General features: G+C 58.1%; 1 protein-coding gene across 1 annotated transcript in view; it reads right to left on the reverse strand.

Annotated features, from left to right (window-relative positions):
- Positions 1-494: 494 nt before the first annotated feature.
- SLC45A4 (solute carrier family 45 member 4) overlaps positions 495-18,749 on the reverse strand; it is a 31,248-nt gene continuing 12,993 nt past the window's right edge. Inside the window, exons 2-7 of the mRNA XM_065895588.1 lie at positions 7,713-7,901; positions 6,207-6,386; positions 4,356-5,389; positions 3,509-3,608; positions 2,209-2,420; positions 495-860 (exon numbers count right to left, since the gene is read on the reverse strand). Coding sequence (XP_065751660.1) covers positions 495-860; positions 2,209-2,420; positions 3,509-3,608; positions 4,356-5,389; positions 6,207-6,386; positions 7,713-7,901 — 2,081 coding nt within the window. The remainder of the gene's footprint in view (positions 861-2,208; positions 2,421-3,508; positions 3,609-4,355; positions 5,390-6,206; positions 6,387-7,712; positions 7,902-18,749) is intronic.

Genomic DNA, 18,749 nt, shown 5'->3' on the forward strand with positions numbered 1-18,749 from the left:
GAACGTCCAAACACCTGCAGGCATCCACAGGGAAAAAAATTCGATAAAGATGTTTTAGTCACTGACTGCATGACTGCTATCTGAAGAATTCAGATAAGATATAGCAAAATACATCAGATATTTTTTGTTTTCAATTATAACTTTAGAAATGCAAAATTCTTATTTTTTTCTAAATCACTTATGGTCTATGTTGTAAATCTGGTTTATACTTTTAAACCATGCAGAATAATATACCTGCAGAGTAAAAGACAAAGTTGAAATTAAAAGATCCTTTTCAATTAAAAAAAAAAGATTTCAAATGATTCTTTTTAATTGTGGGAAAAGTAACTAACGTGGTATTTTTGCCTAGTGGCGCAAAGCTACCCTACAACTACCGAGCTCCCACTCTGGTTTGCGCTGCCGCTAAGGCCACAGCAGCCAGCCTGCAGGGGCGGTGTCCCCCGCCCCTCCCCGCCTCCCTGCCCACCCTGGAATGTGTGTGCACGGGGCGCGGCTCAGACCATCGACTTGGTCTCCACGAGCCGCTGCGGGCCCTCCTTCCGGGACAGCTTCAGGACCGTGGGCTTCTCGATGCCGCTGCTCCCGCCTTCGCCCAGAGCCTGGGAAGAAGACAGGCCCTTCTGCTCTTCCTTGGCCTCTTCAGACCCCTCTGGGTAGATGACCAGGAAGGTGGCCGTCAGGAAGCCCAGGAAAGAGCCCACAGAGGCCACCATAGGGATGACGCGCACAGTCCCGACCGCATCGACCACGCTGCCCAGGGCGGAGGCCACCAGGATCTGGGAGATATAGACCTGGCAGGAGAGGATGGCACAGTCTATGCCAAAGCCACGCTTGGAGTTCCCGGGGCTGTGGTGAACGTACTGCAAGAGAGGAGGACACAGGCGTGAGGGCCGGGGGGTCAAGCCATCGATCATCCTTCCCAGGGTTTGAACATTAGCTCAGAAGCCTGGACACAAAACCTGCCTTCCCCTCAGCCTGCCTGTCCCCGTCCTCACCCGACTTCTATCGAACATACAGTATTGGAGGTGCTGGCCATTGCGATAAGGTAAGGAAAATAAATTAAACCTATTAAGAACTGGAGTCTACGTATAGCTGACTCACTTTGTTATACAGCAGAAACTAACACACCATAGTAAAGCAATTATACTCCAATAAAGATGTTTGAAAAAAAAGAACTGGAGGGGCTTCCCTGGTGGCACAGTGGTTAAGAATCCGCCCGCCAATGCAGAGGACACGGGTTCGAGCCCTGGTCCGGGAAGATCCCACATGCCGCGGTGCAACTAAGCCCGTGCGCCACAACTACTGAGCCTGCGCTCTAGAGCCCGCGAGCCGCAACTACTGAGCCTGCGTGCCGCAACTACTGAAGCCCGTGCGCCAAAGCCCGTGCTCCACGACGAGAAGCCAGAGCAGTGAGAAGCCCAAGGACTGCAACAAAGAGTAACCCCCGCTCGCCGCAGCTAGAGAAGGCCTGCGTGCAGCAATGAAGACCCAACGCAGCCCAAAATAAATTCATTTAAAAAGAAATACAAATGAGAAACGTAAGTATTGTCTTTAAGAAGAATAGGAAAGCAAGAAATAAAGCTCATTATCCATGGATGATGTGATTGTGTATGCAGAAAGCCCAGAAGAATCTATGAATATGCTACAACAATTAATAGAATACACCATACTTGGGGAATACCATAAAGGCTCAATACTATAAACTTCGAACTCTCTCTTAATTGATATATGTAATCAATGTGTTTCCAATAAAAAAAAATCCCGGAAGCTTATTCTAACATTTCAATGGTCAAGAATACCCAAGACAGTCTTGAAGAACCAAGCTGAAGAACTTATACTGCGAGGTTTCGGGTCCGATTATAAAACTACGTAAGACAGTGAAGCATGACCTGTCTAAGGACAGACAGACCCACGGAAGAGGATACAGAGACCGCCCCCCAGACAGACCCCTGACTTATGATGATCACGGCACGGCAGTGCGGGTGGGGACACTGGGTCACAAGGCCATCCCCATCCTTTGTGAGGAAGCCAAAAAGTTCTGATCTACCTTAGATCACACACACGAAGTCCACCCCAGGTAGGCCACAGGCCGGGGGTGCGAGTGCGAGGGAAGACGTGAGCAGGAATGTCCCATGCAGCAGGGCTGGTGAGGACCCCAGAGCCGCCCACAGCTGCTGACCCTGCCCCAGGACCTCACCCACCAGCTACCTCCTTAATGTCGTGGTACTGCCCGAGCAGGGCGTAGGGGCAGTAGGAGATGCTCATGGAGACGACGCCCATGGTGCTGATCATGATCATGGCCACGTAGACGTTGGCGAACATGGCCATCACGGCTGTGCCCACGGAGAAGCCCAGCGTCCCCAGCACGTAGATGACCCTGATGCTCAGGTCGTAGTTGTCCAGGTACTTCTGTAGCAGGGCTGCAGAGAGACAGGCCACCGCGGTGACTGGCAGGCGCCGCCCACTCGCTACCCTCCCTCTACCGCTGCGCTCAGCCCGGCCCAGGAACAGGCGGCCGCCCCTCTTCTTTGCCCGCCAGGCCACCACGTGGTGCTCCCTAACGGGCCACAGCTCACCGTGCCCCACTCGGCTGCCGGGGGCTCCGCACCGCAGAAGCAAGGCGGGGCTCTTGGCCCCAGACCCCATGACCTGGTGCTGTCCTGCAGCTCCCTGGGGCCTCCCTACCCTGCAAGGTCAGGCCTTCCCGATCCTTCCACCAGTCCAGGCCCACTCGGCACCCTCTTGGGCCCTGTGCCTGGTCCTGCCTCGAAGACCGAGCCGTTGCTGGTTTTCCTCGCGAGCACCCACCCCCTCTGGGTCTGGAAGGACAGACTCCTGCTCACCCTTCCTGACCCAACTCTCCCGAGAAGTCCTCTATTAAAGCATCAACAGCACTATGACCGTCATGAAGGCTGCCCGCTGCCCCTGGCTGTTATCTTGGTCATCCTCAGGTAAGAGCACAGGCAGGGGGCCCGGCCCAGCCTCAGCCAGGAGACCCCTAACTGCGGCTCTGCCTCGTTTCCACAAGCTGTGCCAGCATGTCGCTCCCGGGACTGAAGCCTGTCACTCCCACCCCCTATCCTCCAGGACACAGCTGACCCCAGGGAAAGGCTGCTTGTCTCCTCCAGCCACCCTGACCTCCGGCAGGGCCCAAACATACCGTGTGCGCTCAGGCAGGACCCAGGATGCCTGCCTCACCTCCCCCTGGCTGAGGGCACAGCTCCTGCAGTGCCGCCACCCCCTGAGCCGTGGTCAGACCCCTCCCCGAGGAGCCTGGGCAGGCGCCTGCCCAGAGGACAGCCCCCGGTGGGTCTCAGGACACCGGTTCCCAGTATCAGGCTAAGGTGGCTTATTCCCAAGGTGAGGACGAGTGGATCTCTACGCTGCTGTCCCTGAGGGGTGGCCCTGTCTGGTCAGGGCCCGCCATCCACAGATCAGGATGCCCGTCGGTCTTTCCAGTCCTGGAGCACGTCCAGACAAACGGCTCACCTGACTGGGGGCCGCTTACCCGAGCAAGTCGCACCGGTGGCCGCGTAGATGACCAAGCCCCAGCAGCCCATCTTCACGCCTGCGTTGTAGGCCTGCCATGCAGTCGAGTTGGATGGAGCCTGTTCCAGAAACGAGACTGGGGTTCAGGGGGTGGGGACAGCGTGCTGTACCTCTGGGCAAAGGAGGTCATTTACGTGGAAATTTACATCTCGACTGCAGACTAGCCGTGTAGCACCGTGGTAGCACCGCACGGAGACAGGAGCAGCCGCGGCCTAGGCCGGGACCTGTGGCAGATCGTCTGCACCCCCGCCCCCAGCCTCGCTCCTGCCCCGCGTCCGGCAGATGCGACTTGCAGCTCCTGCCTCTGCCCTCTTGGAGCCCAGAGGCCACGTGAAGCAGCTCAGACAGTACAGGACGGTGAGGACCACGTGGGGCGGGAAGGCCTGAGCCTGAGCTGGGACCATCTCAGACCTCCCAGCCCGACTCTGGGCGACACGGGCACAGGTGCGAGTCAGCTGACGCCATGGGGACTAGGACCCAGGCCCAGCTGGCCCGGCCACAAGCCAACACATCGCTGCTTTAACCCTCTGTGCGCGGCGTCTGTACGCGGCGGGAGCGGGCCTTCCTGCCTCTGGCTCCTCGGCGCTCCGGCACTTGCCGAAGCCTGCCGTTTGCTCGCCGCGGACCCCAGTGTGAATGCCCTCTCGGGCGCATGTGCCGACTCCCGACCGTGTCGGCAGGGCCGCACGCTGGCTGGCAGCCCACCATGCACCCCCGCAGCTTTGGGGGTGGCCTGCTGGGCGCCAGGGAACCAGGCAGTCACCACAGCCAGGCTCCGCCCCCCTCCCAAGTGCCCGGGCGCTCACCTTGGGGTCCCCCTCAAAGATGACCTGGCCCATGAAGTCGGTGTAGAACACGGCCTCGGCGATGACGGAGAACCAGGTGAGCAGGTGGCAGAGGCAGAGCCGCACCAGCTCCTGGGGCATCTTCAGCATGGACAGCCAGAGCAGCCGGACAGTGGTCTCGCCCTCACCCTCCTCGCTCTCTGTGTCCCCGCTGGACGTGGTGGCCCCGCTCTGGTTGCGGCGGCGGCAGCGCTGCCGCTGCCGCTTCTGCAGGTCGTACAGGTCGCTCATGCTGCGCGAGGGCTTGATCAGGACCACGGCGTTGGCGCGCCGGTAGCGGTAGCGGTGGGACCCGGTCTTGCCGTAGTAGGAGAAGGTGCTGGAGGCCTGCCGGCGGAACACGTGCCGACGCCGACGCCCGGAGCCCGCCGTGGCCGTGGGCTTCACGTCCGTCCGGCTGCAGCCGCCGAGGCCGCCGTGGGGTGGGGAGCTGCCTCCGTTGGGGAGCCCAGTCGTGCTCAGGTGGTTCTCCAGCAGGGTCTCGTCCTCCCCGGCGGGTTCACAGAGCAGCGGGGGCAGGCGGGGCGGCCGGGCCCGGGCGAGCTCCTGGCTGGTGCTGCAGGGAGTGCCAGGGTAGGAGGCGTCGTGGAAGATGGAGGGCTCGATGTCATGCAAGAAGAGCAGCTCGGGCTCCAGGCCCAGCGCGGCGTCCGGCACGTGCAGCACCGAGTCGCTCTTGCTGCGCACGATGCCCGCGTCCAGGTAGTCCAGGGCCAGCTCGTGTGCCGACTGCACCTCGTCCGGGAACAGGGCGCCGCCGTCCAGGGTGCCGGCACGGGGGCCGGGGACCGGGGCCTCGGCCGCGTCCACGCTGCGCTCCTGCTGGGGGCCATAGTGCTCCTCGTCGATGCTGAACAGGTGCAGGGCCACAGACACCGAGAACACAATGGCCGCGAAGAAGAAGAGCACCTCGTTCTGCGTCCGGAACCAGGAGCCCAAGAAGGTCTGGGTCCAGTCCAGCCCCCCCAGCACGTAGCCGATGGCCCCGCCAAGGCCTGAGGGATGGGGAGGGGTGGCAGTGAGCGGCGAGCCGAGCCGGGGGGGAACCCAGACGGGAGTTCAACACCCCCAACACACACACACAGACACGCATACACACACGCACACAGACACACAGGTACACACACACACGGGTACACACGCACACATACACACACGCGCGCACACACACGGGTACACACGCACACACACGGGTACACACACAGGTACACACACACACACACACACACACACACACACACACACACACAAACACACACAGGGGTCCAGGGCCGCCACTCAGAGAAAACGGGAGGAACAAGGACATGAGGAATGACACCTGAGCCCGGGTTCGGAATCCTGACCTGACAGGTTCCTGCTTCATGAATTGGGACAGAAACAGGCGGCTGCCCGCCTGGCGAATGCTCTCCGTGCTCCCTGCCATCCCCTGAGCTCACATTCCCACATTCCCATCGGACGGGAAAGCTGCCCGACTGCAGGGGGCGGCCAGCACAGGGCCCTGGACGGGGGCCGCCTGGCTAGCATGTCCCCCGCCCCAGACCACAGTCACTTGGCCCTGCCAGGATCCCAGCTCACTGCCTCGCTCACCGGTGTCTGAGACAAAAAAGCCTCAGGCAGAGGCCATGGGAGCAGCCTCCGCCAGCCCTGCCGACCTCAGACGAGCCGGGTAAGGACCGGGGCGCGGTGAACGGGGGGCCGGGGCCTGGGGATGGGCGGGGCAGGGCGCGCTCACCGGCAGAGAAGGCATGGAGGACCGGGGTGCGGCGAATGCGGGGCCAGGGCCTGGGGATGGGCGGGGCACGGCGTGCTCACCGGCAGAGAAGGCATGGATGTTGAGGGCCATGTCCTGCTCGTCACTGTCCGCCACGTCCAGCAGGTAGGCGCGGATGGGCCCCTCGGTGGCGTCAGCGCTGAAATCCAGGACCACCACCCCCAGCACTGTGAGGACGATGCCAATGGGCTGCCGGGGGGGGACATCGCCGAGGGACAGACCTGGCAGGGCACAAAAGAGCAGCCGATCTCAGCCCAGTGGCAGGCAGTGACCTCCCGGGGCGACAGCGGCCTCCCGCCCCAGCCCGAAGGGCACGTGCTTCTCGGCACAGCCTCTCCTTACGGAAGGAGAGTTTTGTCTTTCCGGGCTCTGGGAAGGAGGCTGTGAGCTGTAATCACGCACCTGCCTCAGGTGAGTCTGGCCCTGAACCCAGAGAGCAACCTGCTCCCCTGACAGCTGAGCTAAAGCTGGTTTTACTGGATTCACCGCCGTGGGACCGAGGGGCACTCTGTGCACAGAAGTGATGAGGGGCACTGGGCTCATGGTCTGGAACCCAGGACCAGCCCCTGAGCTCTGCAGATGAGGCGGGCCTCAGACACACCCTCCCTGCTTGAGGGCAGGGGGCCTGCTGGCTACCTGGACCCGGCAATGCCCGGGAGCAACACAGGTGCAGCAAGACAGAGGGCACCGGGCCGGAGCTCCGAGCCGCTGCGTTTGGGCCACAGTGGGCCGGGTCCACCTGCACACACAGGTCCTCGAGAAAGCCGCAACATGCCCTCTAAGTACTATGCCCGCAGGTGCCAGGAGGGCGGCACCCCCGGACTCTTGATCCGGGGGCATCTGGATGGAGGGGAGGTGGGTGGGCGCTCAGGTCAGGGAGGCCTTCCTCTGCCGCCCCCACCAAGCTGGCACTGAGCTCGCCCCAGGCGGCCTCACGCAGCCTCTGAGCAAAGTTTTCTTTCTGCGCCGCCCTCCCCAATTCCTGAGCCCCCTAGCATCAGTGACCCCCGCCTGAACTGACGCAGACTCGGGGCAGGCTCGCCTATGTCAGGACACAGATTAAGCCTTCGACTTACAAAGTCGTTGCCAGAAAACAGGGTTTTGTTTTTCACCAGTGCGGGCGGTTGCTCTCAAGCAAAAGCTATTTTCCCACACGTGGTTGTTTTAATTGAAAACAAAACAACAACAAAAAGAGGCAAAGCCAACCACGAGGACACGAAAGACACAAACGAGAAAGTGTCGCGCTAGGTCTGCACACTTTCAACACCAAGCCTAGGAAAAGGAGGAAAAAAAAGAGAAAAGATAATTTCTGAAATAATGCTGGAAACAGGACGTGGTGTCAGATACGCATGAAAAACAAACGGATCACAACAGGAAACGCTCCCTGAGAACAGGTTCCCACGGCGTTCCCACGTGGGGCCCGTGGCCTGGCCACCGCCCGGGCGCCCAGGGCTCTGCACAGCTGCCCAGTCCAGGACCAGCCGGTCTAAATTCTTTAAACCTGCGCATCTTATCGAGTCCCAGGCAGGGCTCTGCAGGACACTCACCGATGGCAGAGCCGTTAAGGAAAAGTGCCACTCCAAAGAGCACGCCCACGCAGAGCACGAGGATGAAAGGCCGCCGGCGGCCCCAGCTTAGGGTGCACCGGTCACTCGCGGAGCCGATGAGGGGGGTGAAGACGAGGCCAAGGATGGGGCTCAGGAACCAGGTGAGGCTGTAGTACTGCTCCGGAAGGCCTGCAACAGACACGCGGGCCGTTACACACGCGGGCGGGCACGCTGCAGACCGCCTGCCCCAGGCAGCTCGGGCCGCGCGCACACACGCCTGCCAGCTAGAGAGCCCCCAGGCAGACATCCCCACCTGCCAGGCCCGGTGTCTGAAATCAGCCAAAGCCCGATGGCGAAGCATCAGGTGGCCCGAGGCCAGACCTGGGCCGAAGAGCCCGTGTCCTGGAACCCGCCCAGGGCGCACTCGGCAGGCGGGCACAAAGCGTACGGTGCAGGACACAGGACCCAGCGGGCCGCCATGCACACGTGGAGAGGCACCTGCAGGGGCAGCGGCACGAGGGCAAGACCCTCTCATTCCTCTGGCACTGACCAGGGCCTGGGGTCTCAGGGGCTGCTCAACGCCACCCTCGGGGACCAGGCACTGAGCCCGTCAGCCCACAAGGCGGGCGGGGTACTGACGCTCCGCTTCCGGGATCCTGGGCCTCACAGCTGAAATCTAAATCACAAGGGTCTTGCAGAGGGTTCTTGCAGCCACTGACGCACTAAATGACCCCAGCAGTGGGCTTCTGAGCGGCTACTGAGGGGCGGCAAGAGGGGAGGCCTCAGTGTGTGTCCAGCTGGAACCAGGGGGTTGTGTCGGGCGCTTAATCCTCCTAACTGCCCAGGGAGGCAGGGATTACTGTATCCATTTCACAGACGGGAAATCTGAAGATCAGAGAGGTTTAGGTAGGCAATCTGCCCCGGGTCACAGGGCGAAAAAGTAGGAGCCTAGGACTTAAACCCAGGGCTGCCTGATTTCGAAGTCTATGTACCCCCCACCCCACTCTACATGCTTCCTCCCTATAACACAAACCCAACGCCCATCGCCACTGGAACAATGAGAAACTGAGTCTGTCTCATTCATACGCAGGACAACACGGCAGAATCCCGCACATGCTGGGTGCACAAGGGCACACACTGTGGGTTCCATTTACATGATGTCCAACGGGGCCAAAGGAGTGTCTGCTGGCAGAAGCCAGGGTGTTGGTCGCCCGTGGGAGGGGCAGGGGCTTCGGCCTGGTATGTTCTGATCTTGATCTGGATGGGGGTCCCTGGTGACAACTCGCCCAGCTGGAGACTTGGATCGTGCGCCTTCTCGGTGTGTCATACTTCAATGAAGAGTTTACATAAAAAACAAAAGCGTGCCTTGGCACCCCAGCGACTGTTAGCTAATGTCTTACGCCACCAAAGGCCCTGAGAAATGGACTACTGTGCTGAACTACTAAGAAAAATAAACTGTGTAGGAGGAGGAAATCGTTTTCAAAGGAGGAGGGAAGCACCTTTCAAAATCGTTGCGAACGTGCCCATGAAAATATTTACGCATTCAGCCTAGAATTCAAGGTGTCAGCCTCGACCTTCACACCACACAGAACCTTAGCAAGGGCCAATTCTGTTCCCGAGTCAAGTCAGCAGAACGCACGGGTGTTTCAGGAAATGAGAAGCTTGCCGAGTGTGCTCCGCTGGCAAGCGGTGGTTTGCATGGTAGGCCCGGGTCCTCGGCGTTCACCGTCGAAGTCAGGCACTGGGGAAGCGACAGCGGTACCGGCCACAGCGGCCGCGGCGACACTTCCTACGCTCAAGAACGCACCGTGTCGAAGCGTCAGGCTTCTCAGAAACGGCTCCCTCACAAAACCATTCAGCGGGTGCGGGGTGGTCGGTTTCAGAGAGAAAGGAAAGCGTTTTTACCCCAATGGACAGACTCTTAACTATTGTTTGGCTTTTCAAATGTCACAACTTTACTAATGAACGGTGACTAGCTTGGTGACGGGGCTCCGTGCAGAGCTGCAGCACGCATGCACTTGTGCACACGCAGGCACGTGTGTACACACACGTCGACTCCCTGCCGTGCCTGCTGTCTCCCCTGGGGGCCTGGCCCTCCTGCTTCAGGCACAAGGAAGTGTTCTGGACTTCTGCACCTGCTGACTCTCACCTCCCTACCTGGTACCTCTTAGAACTCTGAGGGGGGAGGCTCCCACTCACCAGGGCTCACCACCACTGCTGTAATTCCACAGCCGCTGAACCACCTGTATGCGATCCCAAGAGACGGGCATCTCTGAGGGTGGAGACCCACAGAGGTATCAACAACAGTTGAACTGAACCAAACCTGAGGTGCACCTGCAGCGGGGTCAGCCTGAAGACCCCAACCACCGACCTCTGACCCTGCGCACTGCTGCTGGCCAGCCCCCAACCCGGGTCTGATCTTCAGCTGTGGTTGGCCACCCCATCCCCCGGTGCCCTCACCTGCCAGGCCTACCATCTGCCCCAGGCCACCTTCCCCATCCCCAGCCAGCCCACCACACACATGCCTCCTGGCATCAGTCATCTCGGCTCCCGCTGTTGAACGCACTCAACACTGGTCCAGGAGCAGGGAGACCGGGCACACAACACTCCTGGGACCGGCTGTGCTTGCTATGCAGTGGGGCAGCGGTGGTTCCTGGCCTCGGCAGCTTCCAGTCCCAGGGAGACGGGCATTAGCAAACTCACCAGGCGACAAGCATCTCAGGGTGACCCGTGGCGCTTCAGGGACTGAGGGGTCGGGAGGGCAGCACCCTTGAGTCTGAGGGAGAGAAGCGGATGGGGTGCCGGGCAGCGGGGGCAGAGGGGGTGGGTGTCTCTCGGGCCATGGCAGGTGGAGCTCTTTACAGAGCAGAAGGCCCTGCGACCCCGGCCGGGCCTCTCACAGGGGACAAGGGACGGGAGGTGCGGGACCCGCAGCATCACCCCTCGCACCTGCCTGGATGTCGGGGACACGGGAGGAGTCAGCACTGGATCCCTCCTGGCACCTCAGCTCGGCGTGGCCCGAGGGAGGCTGCTGGGCAGGGCGGCCAGCGGGGCCCCACTGTCATCCCGACGCTGCTCAGAGGAAAGGTGTCCGTTCCAACCCGTCTCCTTCTCAAGGTCAATGCTCTGGAACACGACCGAGCAACTTTGTGGCCCCCTTCTGTTAAGAAGGTTGCTACGTTTTTTAATGGTCGAAAAAGATCGAAGTAAGCACATTTCCTGACATGTAAAAAGTGCTGTAAATAAAGTTTTATTGGAATGAGGCCACACTTGTCCACTGATGAACGGCTGCTTTGAGCTCCACGGCAGAGCTTGGAGCTGCTACAGACACGCGGCCAGGGCGCCAGGAACACTCACTCTGGCCCCAACAGGAACCGCCTGCCAACCCCTGCTCTAGAGGCAGCGCGGTTGTGTGTTGTCCAGGGTTTGTCCGTCTCCTGAGGTGTGCTCAGTCGGCCCTATTACTGCGGAAAGAGGGGTGTGAAATTTCCCAACAATGACCGCGAATGACTGTTGGATTCTGCCTGTCCTTGCCTCGCCCGTGTCTTAGCCTCTGTTCCTCAGGAGCACAGGCACCTCACTCCTGAGCTCACCCTTCCGTCCTGTGAGCTGCCCTCTGTACCCCCGGCAGTGCTTCGTCTGTATCTGAAGCCCCCTTTATCTGGGGTTAATACTCCCCCCAGCCGACTCAGGCTGCCTGTTCCCACCTTTTCACCTCAACCCCTCTGCGTCAGTCACGGTGTTTTACAAGAAGATGGGCGGGTCTTGTTGTTCCATCCACTCTGGTGTGTCTCCTCGCTGGCGTGTTTCGTCACTTACGTTTCGAGTAACTGCTCACGTGGGTGATGTCAGGGCTGCCGTTTTGCTACTTGCTTCCTGTCTGCCCCCTCCTGGGGTCTCTGTTCCTCTTGTTCCCTGCCTTCTTTTGGTTACCTGAGTATTTCTCCACCTTCCATTTGCTTCCACATTGGCTTTTTAGCATTATTTTGTAGTGGCTGCTCTAGAGACCGCCTTACATGTCAACTTTCAGTCTATTAGTGGATATCGTTCACATCACGTAAGAAATTAGTGACTGTCTGTGCCCGTTTACCCCAAGCCCCATTATGGTGAAGCTGGAACATACGTTTCACGTGCAGACACGATAAACCCCACGCCGTGCTGTGAGTTTTACCTGAAACAGTCATTCATTTTAGAAGAATTAATAGGAAGCTGGTCTTTTCTCTTTACCGCCCGTCTTACCATTTCCGTACCCTTCCTTCTTCCTCCTTGAGGTCCCAGTGTTCGTGTGCTGTCACTTCTCTTCAGCCTGAAGAGCTGTTTTTGGCTTCTTCAGCATTTCCTACACAGTCTGCTGATGACAAATGCTCTTAGAATTTACCTAGCTTCTCTTTATCTCACTTTTTGTTCCTAATGGATATTTTTGCTGGATACAGAACTCTGGGTCAACTCCTCTCCCCGCCAGAACTTGAAGACACGGTTCCACTGTCTTCTGAGGAGGCTGTGACAGCCCACATGACTACATACACGTCTTTTCTTCCTCTGGTGCCCTCGAGATTTTCCCTCTGTTGCTGCTTTTCAGCAGTTTGACTATGGTGAGCCTAAGTGAGGCTCTCTTTACATTCATCCTGCTTCACGAAGCTGTAGATTTAAGCTTCCACCAAACTTAAGGAGGTTTTCAGTTATTTCTTACTTCACATTTTGATGCCCCATTCTCTTTCCTCTCTTCCGGGGCTCCAATTACACGTATGTCAGACACTGTCCCACTGCTTCCTGAAGCTCTGCTCATTTCTTTCTTCAACCTTTGTTCTCTCTGTTCTTCACGTGAAGTCATTTCTGCAGACCGATTTCTTAGTGCACTGAAATCTTCTCTCATCCCTAAGGTTAATTTTTATTTCAGATACTGCATTTTTCAATTCCAGAATTTCCATTTGGTTCTTTTTTAAAATAGCTTCTATTTCTCTGTTGAGATCTTCTACTCTCCACCTGGAGCCTGTTTTCCTTTATGTCCCCAAGCAGAGTCAGAACGTGTCTGATGATTCCAACACAAGTCATCATATTGGGGTCAGGTGCCTTGTGGCCTTTTCTCTGGAGTGAAGGTCATGTTTTCCGTTTTCTTTTCTCCCCAAATGCCTAATAGTATTGAGTTGTAGCGTAGACATTGTAAAACGATGTGTGGCAGAGACTATATTCTGTTACATTCCTCTGATGAACAATGATGTATTTCCCCCCCACACAAAGGTCAATAACTGGACTTTGATGAATAATTCTGGTAAAAGCGTTTCTGCACAGATACTCAGGTATAAAACACATACAAAAAATGAACATAAAGATTCCTTCTCTCCTTAAGTACGTCTTAGAACAGCCATGACTAAGTTTAACTTGATATGTATTTCAGAGCTTAAAAACCCAAGAAATTAATAACAAATTTTCGCAGCTTAACTTGAGGCACAGGCGTTTATTGTCCTAACACTGGAAATACTTTCTTGACATTTGATTTGATACTCTTATTGGTTAAGCTTTTGCCTTTTAAAAGTTTTCCTAGGAGAAAATACAAGAAAAAAGTATCTATCCAGATTACCCATCACTCTTAGGAATAACGTGATCTTAAAATAGATCCATTTTGAAAAACACTGACAAAATGCTGGACTGTTATTCTTATATTCAGGATCTCTGTTTTGAAAAAGAAGTGAGTATAAAAAAGTAATTTTGTCCTGACATTGGTGGGATGAGATACAGTCGTACTGTTCACAAATCCAGCACATAAGAGCGTCTGTTTTAAATGAGATCAACACTAATACGTAACAAGAAGTAGAGAAGACAACTTTAGGAGACGCACTCATCCTACCCAGTCCCTCTCGGGTTTTACCACCGTTGATACTTTTGTTTTAACAAACAATTAACTTGGCTGGACTCGAACTCAAAACTGTCTCCCTGCTTTTTTACCTTTAGCTAAAATCTGTCCCATTTCAGGAATTGCCAAGAGATACGAGCAGAGATGACACATGGGATTAGGGGTTCCCCAGCTCTCACTCTGCCCTTGGGTTCGGGTACCCAGCTGTGTTTTAGCCCCTCTGGGCGGCATCACGTGAGGCCAATCTTCAGGGAAAAAGCCATAAAACACAATGAGAAGCTCACCGGGTGCCCGGCCTTCTCCCACTCTGGATGCTCTCTAGTGCTGACAGGCACTAGAGGGGAAACTGCACGGATAAAACTGTTCCTTGAAGATTCGGCCTCTTAGCTGGAAGGACACAGACAGTGGCCAAGTGCCTGCTGCTGGCCATGGGCTCATTACCACAGTGGTGACCATGTGCTGAGAGGGGCTACAGGGCCTGGTCACGAGAGAACTGCTTGTCCACACTCTCTCTCTCTGGCCTACACAAACATTCTGTGAACGTCTGTGAGCTGCAAGGCTCTGCGTCAGACGGGAGCAACTGAAGACTGACCACGGAGGACACAGGGAGTGCCTGGGAGACATGCCCCGGCCCCGGCTCGCCCTTGGCTGCTAAGTGCCCACCGCCCACCCCTGACTGACCGGGCCGGCAAATGTGGGACACACAGGGTCTGGCCGATGGAAAGCCTGTGCTCTTCCCAAGTACACGCTACGACATGGACGCGCGTGGAGAGGCTGGCCATGCAAGGTGACAGAGAAAGCCATCTTCACCGAAGGCGCCCCCTGGAAACCCGGGCTTCTCGCCCCTCCCTGGGAGGGAGCACGGCGTGAGCAGTCTGCACTGCCCTGGGACCGCGACAGGAGCCCCAAGGAGCCCTCACGTGGCAGCTCAGGCTTCAGCACCCGACAGGCTGACCCACCGCCAGGTCCCCTCGGGCAGCGGCATTTACATTCCCGGGGCCCCTGTGCCTGCGGCTGTCGTGTGTGTACTTTGCTCAAGGAGCTGCTGCGCTGAGGACACTGCCCTGCCCGGGTTAAGAGCGCGGCTCACCCCGCACGCAGACTTTCTGAAGTTCAAGTGCGCGTCACCAGAGTCAGACTCCATTCCATATGACTCTGCTCGGGCTGGAGTGCCCGCCCGCTCCCCCCAAAAGGCTCCTTTGCACCGAGCTGTGCCCTGTGCTAAGTTTGATGAAGGTGGCCTTTCGGGGCAGGGCTGTCGGGGGAGCCTGTGCTCTGTGGCCACATCCCCTCAGACGCAGAGGTGACGTGACCTCTGACCCGTGTGACAGTACGAGGATGAGGTACGAGCTTCACAGATGTAAACTGGTAATTTCCGTCAACCTTCTCTGAAAACACGCGCATAACTGAGATTAAAACGGGCACGCAATTTAAAGTGACTCTTAGGAACTCATTAGGAAAGTTGTCAAGCTGGGTGCTGGTTAGCAATTCACCCCAAACCTGTGTCCTGCTCGCCCAGAAACACCACCATCACCAGGCTTCTCACCACCCAGAGCGCTGGCCGCCTCAAGAGGGAGCTGGAGGGACTGCAGGTACGTATGGATTACCTGCTTTGGAGGCTCCCCGGAGCCTCGGCCACCTTCACCAGCGCACCGACACTGAGAGACCGAGCGACATGGCTCGGGGCTGGCAGGGAGTCAGACCCTCAACCCACCTGCCCCTTCAGCTTTGCCCTCCGCCCCCACCAGCTCCAGCCTGTCCTTCCGACAGCCGCCGAGGCGGCTGGGCTGTGCCTTCCTCCGGTTAGGGTGCCATCGTCGCCCCCCACCCGACCCTGTTCAAACGACTCCTTCCTCATCTCCCGAACCCTCCACCTACTGCAGCCTGGTTTCCCCCAGGGCCCCCGCCCCCACCCTGAAACTGCCCTCGGAGGTCACCAGGCCACCTACCTGCCAACCCAGCTGGGCCTGGTTTATTAGACTTGGCCGGAGGCCCCAGGAGGGTAGAGGGCGTTGGCACAAATGCCAGCTCCTGGCACAGAGCCCCGGTGAGCATGGGCGCCAGAACCACGTGCTTGCTGCGTGAGACGCTGCCGGGCCCTTCCACTCGCACCCCGTCCTCCTTCCTGCTCAGCACGGGACACCCCACACCCAGGGAAGGCCTCCGTGGAGGGGCAACCGGGCAGAGGCTGCAAGACCAGGAGCAGCTGGTCAGGCCAAGGAGGCAGGAGCGCCCAGGAGGCCCGACTGGACCGACAGCGGCCTCTGTTCTCCTCCGCCTTGTCCCCAGCTCTCCTAAACGTCCCCCTGGGCTGCAGAGGGAGTGCGAACCCACCAGGAGCTGAGTGCTTGGGGTGTGGGGACAGCCGGGGTCACCCCGCGCTGGGCAAGGAAGACAAACACGTCCCATCACGTCCCCAGAGCAGCCCCGGAGGAGCGAGCGAGCCCTGAGAACATAGCCCCGACCCCATCCGTCCCTGGCGTGGCTGACGCTGGGATGCCCCGGACACGGCATTTCCCAGCAAGGCTCTAAACACACGCAGCACCGGTGCGTAGTAAATAATTTTTGTTTTCTTCCCGGCAAAAATGAACAACAATGGTGGGACCAGAAAGGCTCCCCGTTCACAGGAAACGCCGAGGGTGTCACCGCTCGCTGAGGGCTGTGTGAGGTCACGGGCGACAGCGGCCACGCTCAGTCACGCGCGGCCTCCCATTCAGCACAGCCAGCGGCTTTTTTGATAAACTGGTCCTTCTGGGGGGAGGGGGCCAGGGGACTGGGAAAGCTGCCTATAAATCTTTAACAAAAGATCTGAAATAGGAATAGGAACTACATTCTTTCTCTCAATAGACAAAGCCTTCCCCATCAAGATATGCTTGTATTCTCAGACAAAACCTTCATGATAACATTAAAGCCATGAGAACCCGCTCTCTGTGGGAACGCTTGGCAGCCTGCAGTAACCCGGGATGAACGTAACCAACCCAGCGGGGAACATGGCACTAAGCAGCCCCCTTGAGGGCCACAGCCATGAAAAAGCACCGGTCCGGCCGAGGCCCCGGGGCCCAGACACAGGCATGGTCCCGAGGCAAGCCCCCCCACCCCCGCCCCGAGCAGAGAGGGTCTGCACTGGGCAGCGGGGCAACGCCTCGTCCAGCTGGAGGGAGGGCCACAGAGCTGAAGGAGCCTTCCAGAATCCCAGGAAGGTAGGAAGAAGGATTAAGAAGAAGCAGCTCAGATGCCTGTTCTTGGGCCTCCCCCTTGGAACAGCAACCCCTGGTGTTCCGAGTGCAACTGGCCGGACCCCGTGGGTGTCCGCGGGGGATCCTGTGCAGCCCAAGCCCCTTCCCAGAGCCCAGGCACTCGCCCCGGGCTGGACCTGGGAGCCCAGAACTGAACACAGATGTCCCTCATCACAGCATCAAAGAGCAGGGATGGGTGCCTGAAGGTGCAGACCCCAGAACCTGGGCCACGCGGGGGCCAGTCCCAGTGACGTCGGGGACAGCAGCGACATCAGTGCCGCGGGGGGGAGCCACGTGACGCAGGGTTCGTTCGGTGTGTGCATTAGGTGCTCCCTGCGGGTGGACTCTGGTGCCGAATGAGCCATTTCGGATGCAGAGGCAGTAGTCTGGAAATAGCACGATTCGCACTTACCAAAGGCACCATTAGTCAAATTCCGGAAGGTTCCCAACGGCCTTTCTTCCGGTAAAATAAACATGCTCCAGCCCCTCATGTTGGCCCTGAGGCTGGGCTTAGTTTCTAGGGAGTAGACCGCCAGCCCCACCCGGGGGGCTGCCCAGCACCTCGGTGGGAGCACTGGTCCTATGCTGGAACGAGGAGGAGCCTCCAGGGCCCAGCTGGATGCCCTCGGCCAGGTGCACGCAGGCACTGAGGCTCTGGGAAACCCGTGGGCGCCCCTCCTGCTCTGCTGGGGCCTGGCTGCGGGGGTCCTTCTTCCCGCAGCTCCCAGGAGCACAGCCCACTGCAGACTGGAGCACCAGCCCCTCCCCGCCACCCACCCATCCCACACTCTTCAAAACAGATGCTGCATGCACTAAGCAAGCGTGCCCAGGGCACGGGTGGGGGGAACGAGCCCGCCCCGAGCCCCGCGACGGCCACTCGGCACCCCGGCCCAGGCTGGCCCCTGTGCAAGGCCTGGACACAGTGGCAGCCAAGGTCTCTCCCAACTCTGAGAGTCTGCGACCCGAATTAGGGTCGGGGGGAAAGAACCCAGCCACCACCCTATCTGCTGCGATCCACAGCTCTGGTTTTAATACCAAGTGGGCAGCAACACCCCCAAAGCTCCGGTGGAGCGAGGTTATGAAGCACGCGCTAGGGCGGCGGGACCCCTCCTGCGGACGCCGGCCGACTCCCCTGGTGTGAGTCAGTACTCCCTCCGGCCCACCTCACGATACCGAAGCGAGGTCAGTGAACCGGGGTTTCAGAAAGCCTCTGCATGACATCTCCACACGCAGACACGACACACAAAGGTCACCTCCAAGGGCTGGGGACAGTGAAGTGTAGACGGAGAGGTAGGTAGGCACGTGACTGTGCTACCTTCCTTGTCAACGCAATTCATCTGTAAGCGCGTAATTAATGTTTAAATAATGGATGTGCTCAGCCAAGGACGGACCCAGAGGATTCCTGGAAATTTAGGAGCTGGCTCCAGCACGCCCCTGGGCTGCAAGCAGCGGGGCCTTCAGGGTCTGGTCATTATATCCTACCTCCTGAAAACGCTATTACATGAAAACTAACAAGTGTCTGGAAACTTAAAAAATTAAGTTCTTACTAAACGTTGCTATTACCTTTGTCAATAAAGATCTGGAGTATTTTTTAAAAACCTCTAACCCCATCTCCCTTTATCACATCTCCGCCAAGCGCAGCAGGCGCAGCTCCTGAGGGGCAGGGGCACTGAGAGCCGAGTTCAAATCCCAGCTCCACCACTGACCTGACTCTGTGGGCGCCTCCTTCCTCACCTGCAAAAATCTGTAAGAGGATGTCATCTGCAGGTTTGTATAGGGATTAGGTCACTGGAACAGCTGCTGCTGGCATCGTCACCACGGGGTCCGCACACCTCACTTGTAAGAGCGGGAAGCGGGAACCAACACCGTTAGCCCTGCTCTCCTCTCCTCGTTTGCTGCAGACTCAGGCCTGGCCTGCCCTCAAGAAGAGGAGAGGCTCCAATTCTGAGT

This window comes from Phocoena phocoena, chromosome 17 (assembly GCF_963924675.1).
Source record: "Phocoena phocoena chromosome 17, mPhoPho1.1, whole genome shotgun sequence".
Taxonomy (NCBI): domain Eukaryota; kingdom Metazoa; phylum Chordata; class Mammalia; order Artiodactyla; family Phocoenidae; genus Phocoena; species Phocoena phocoena.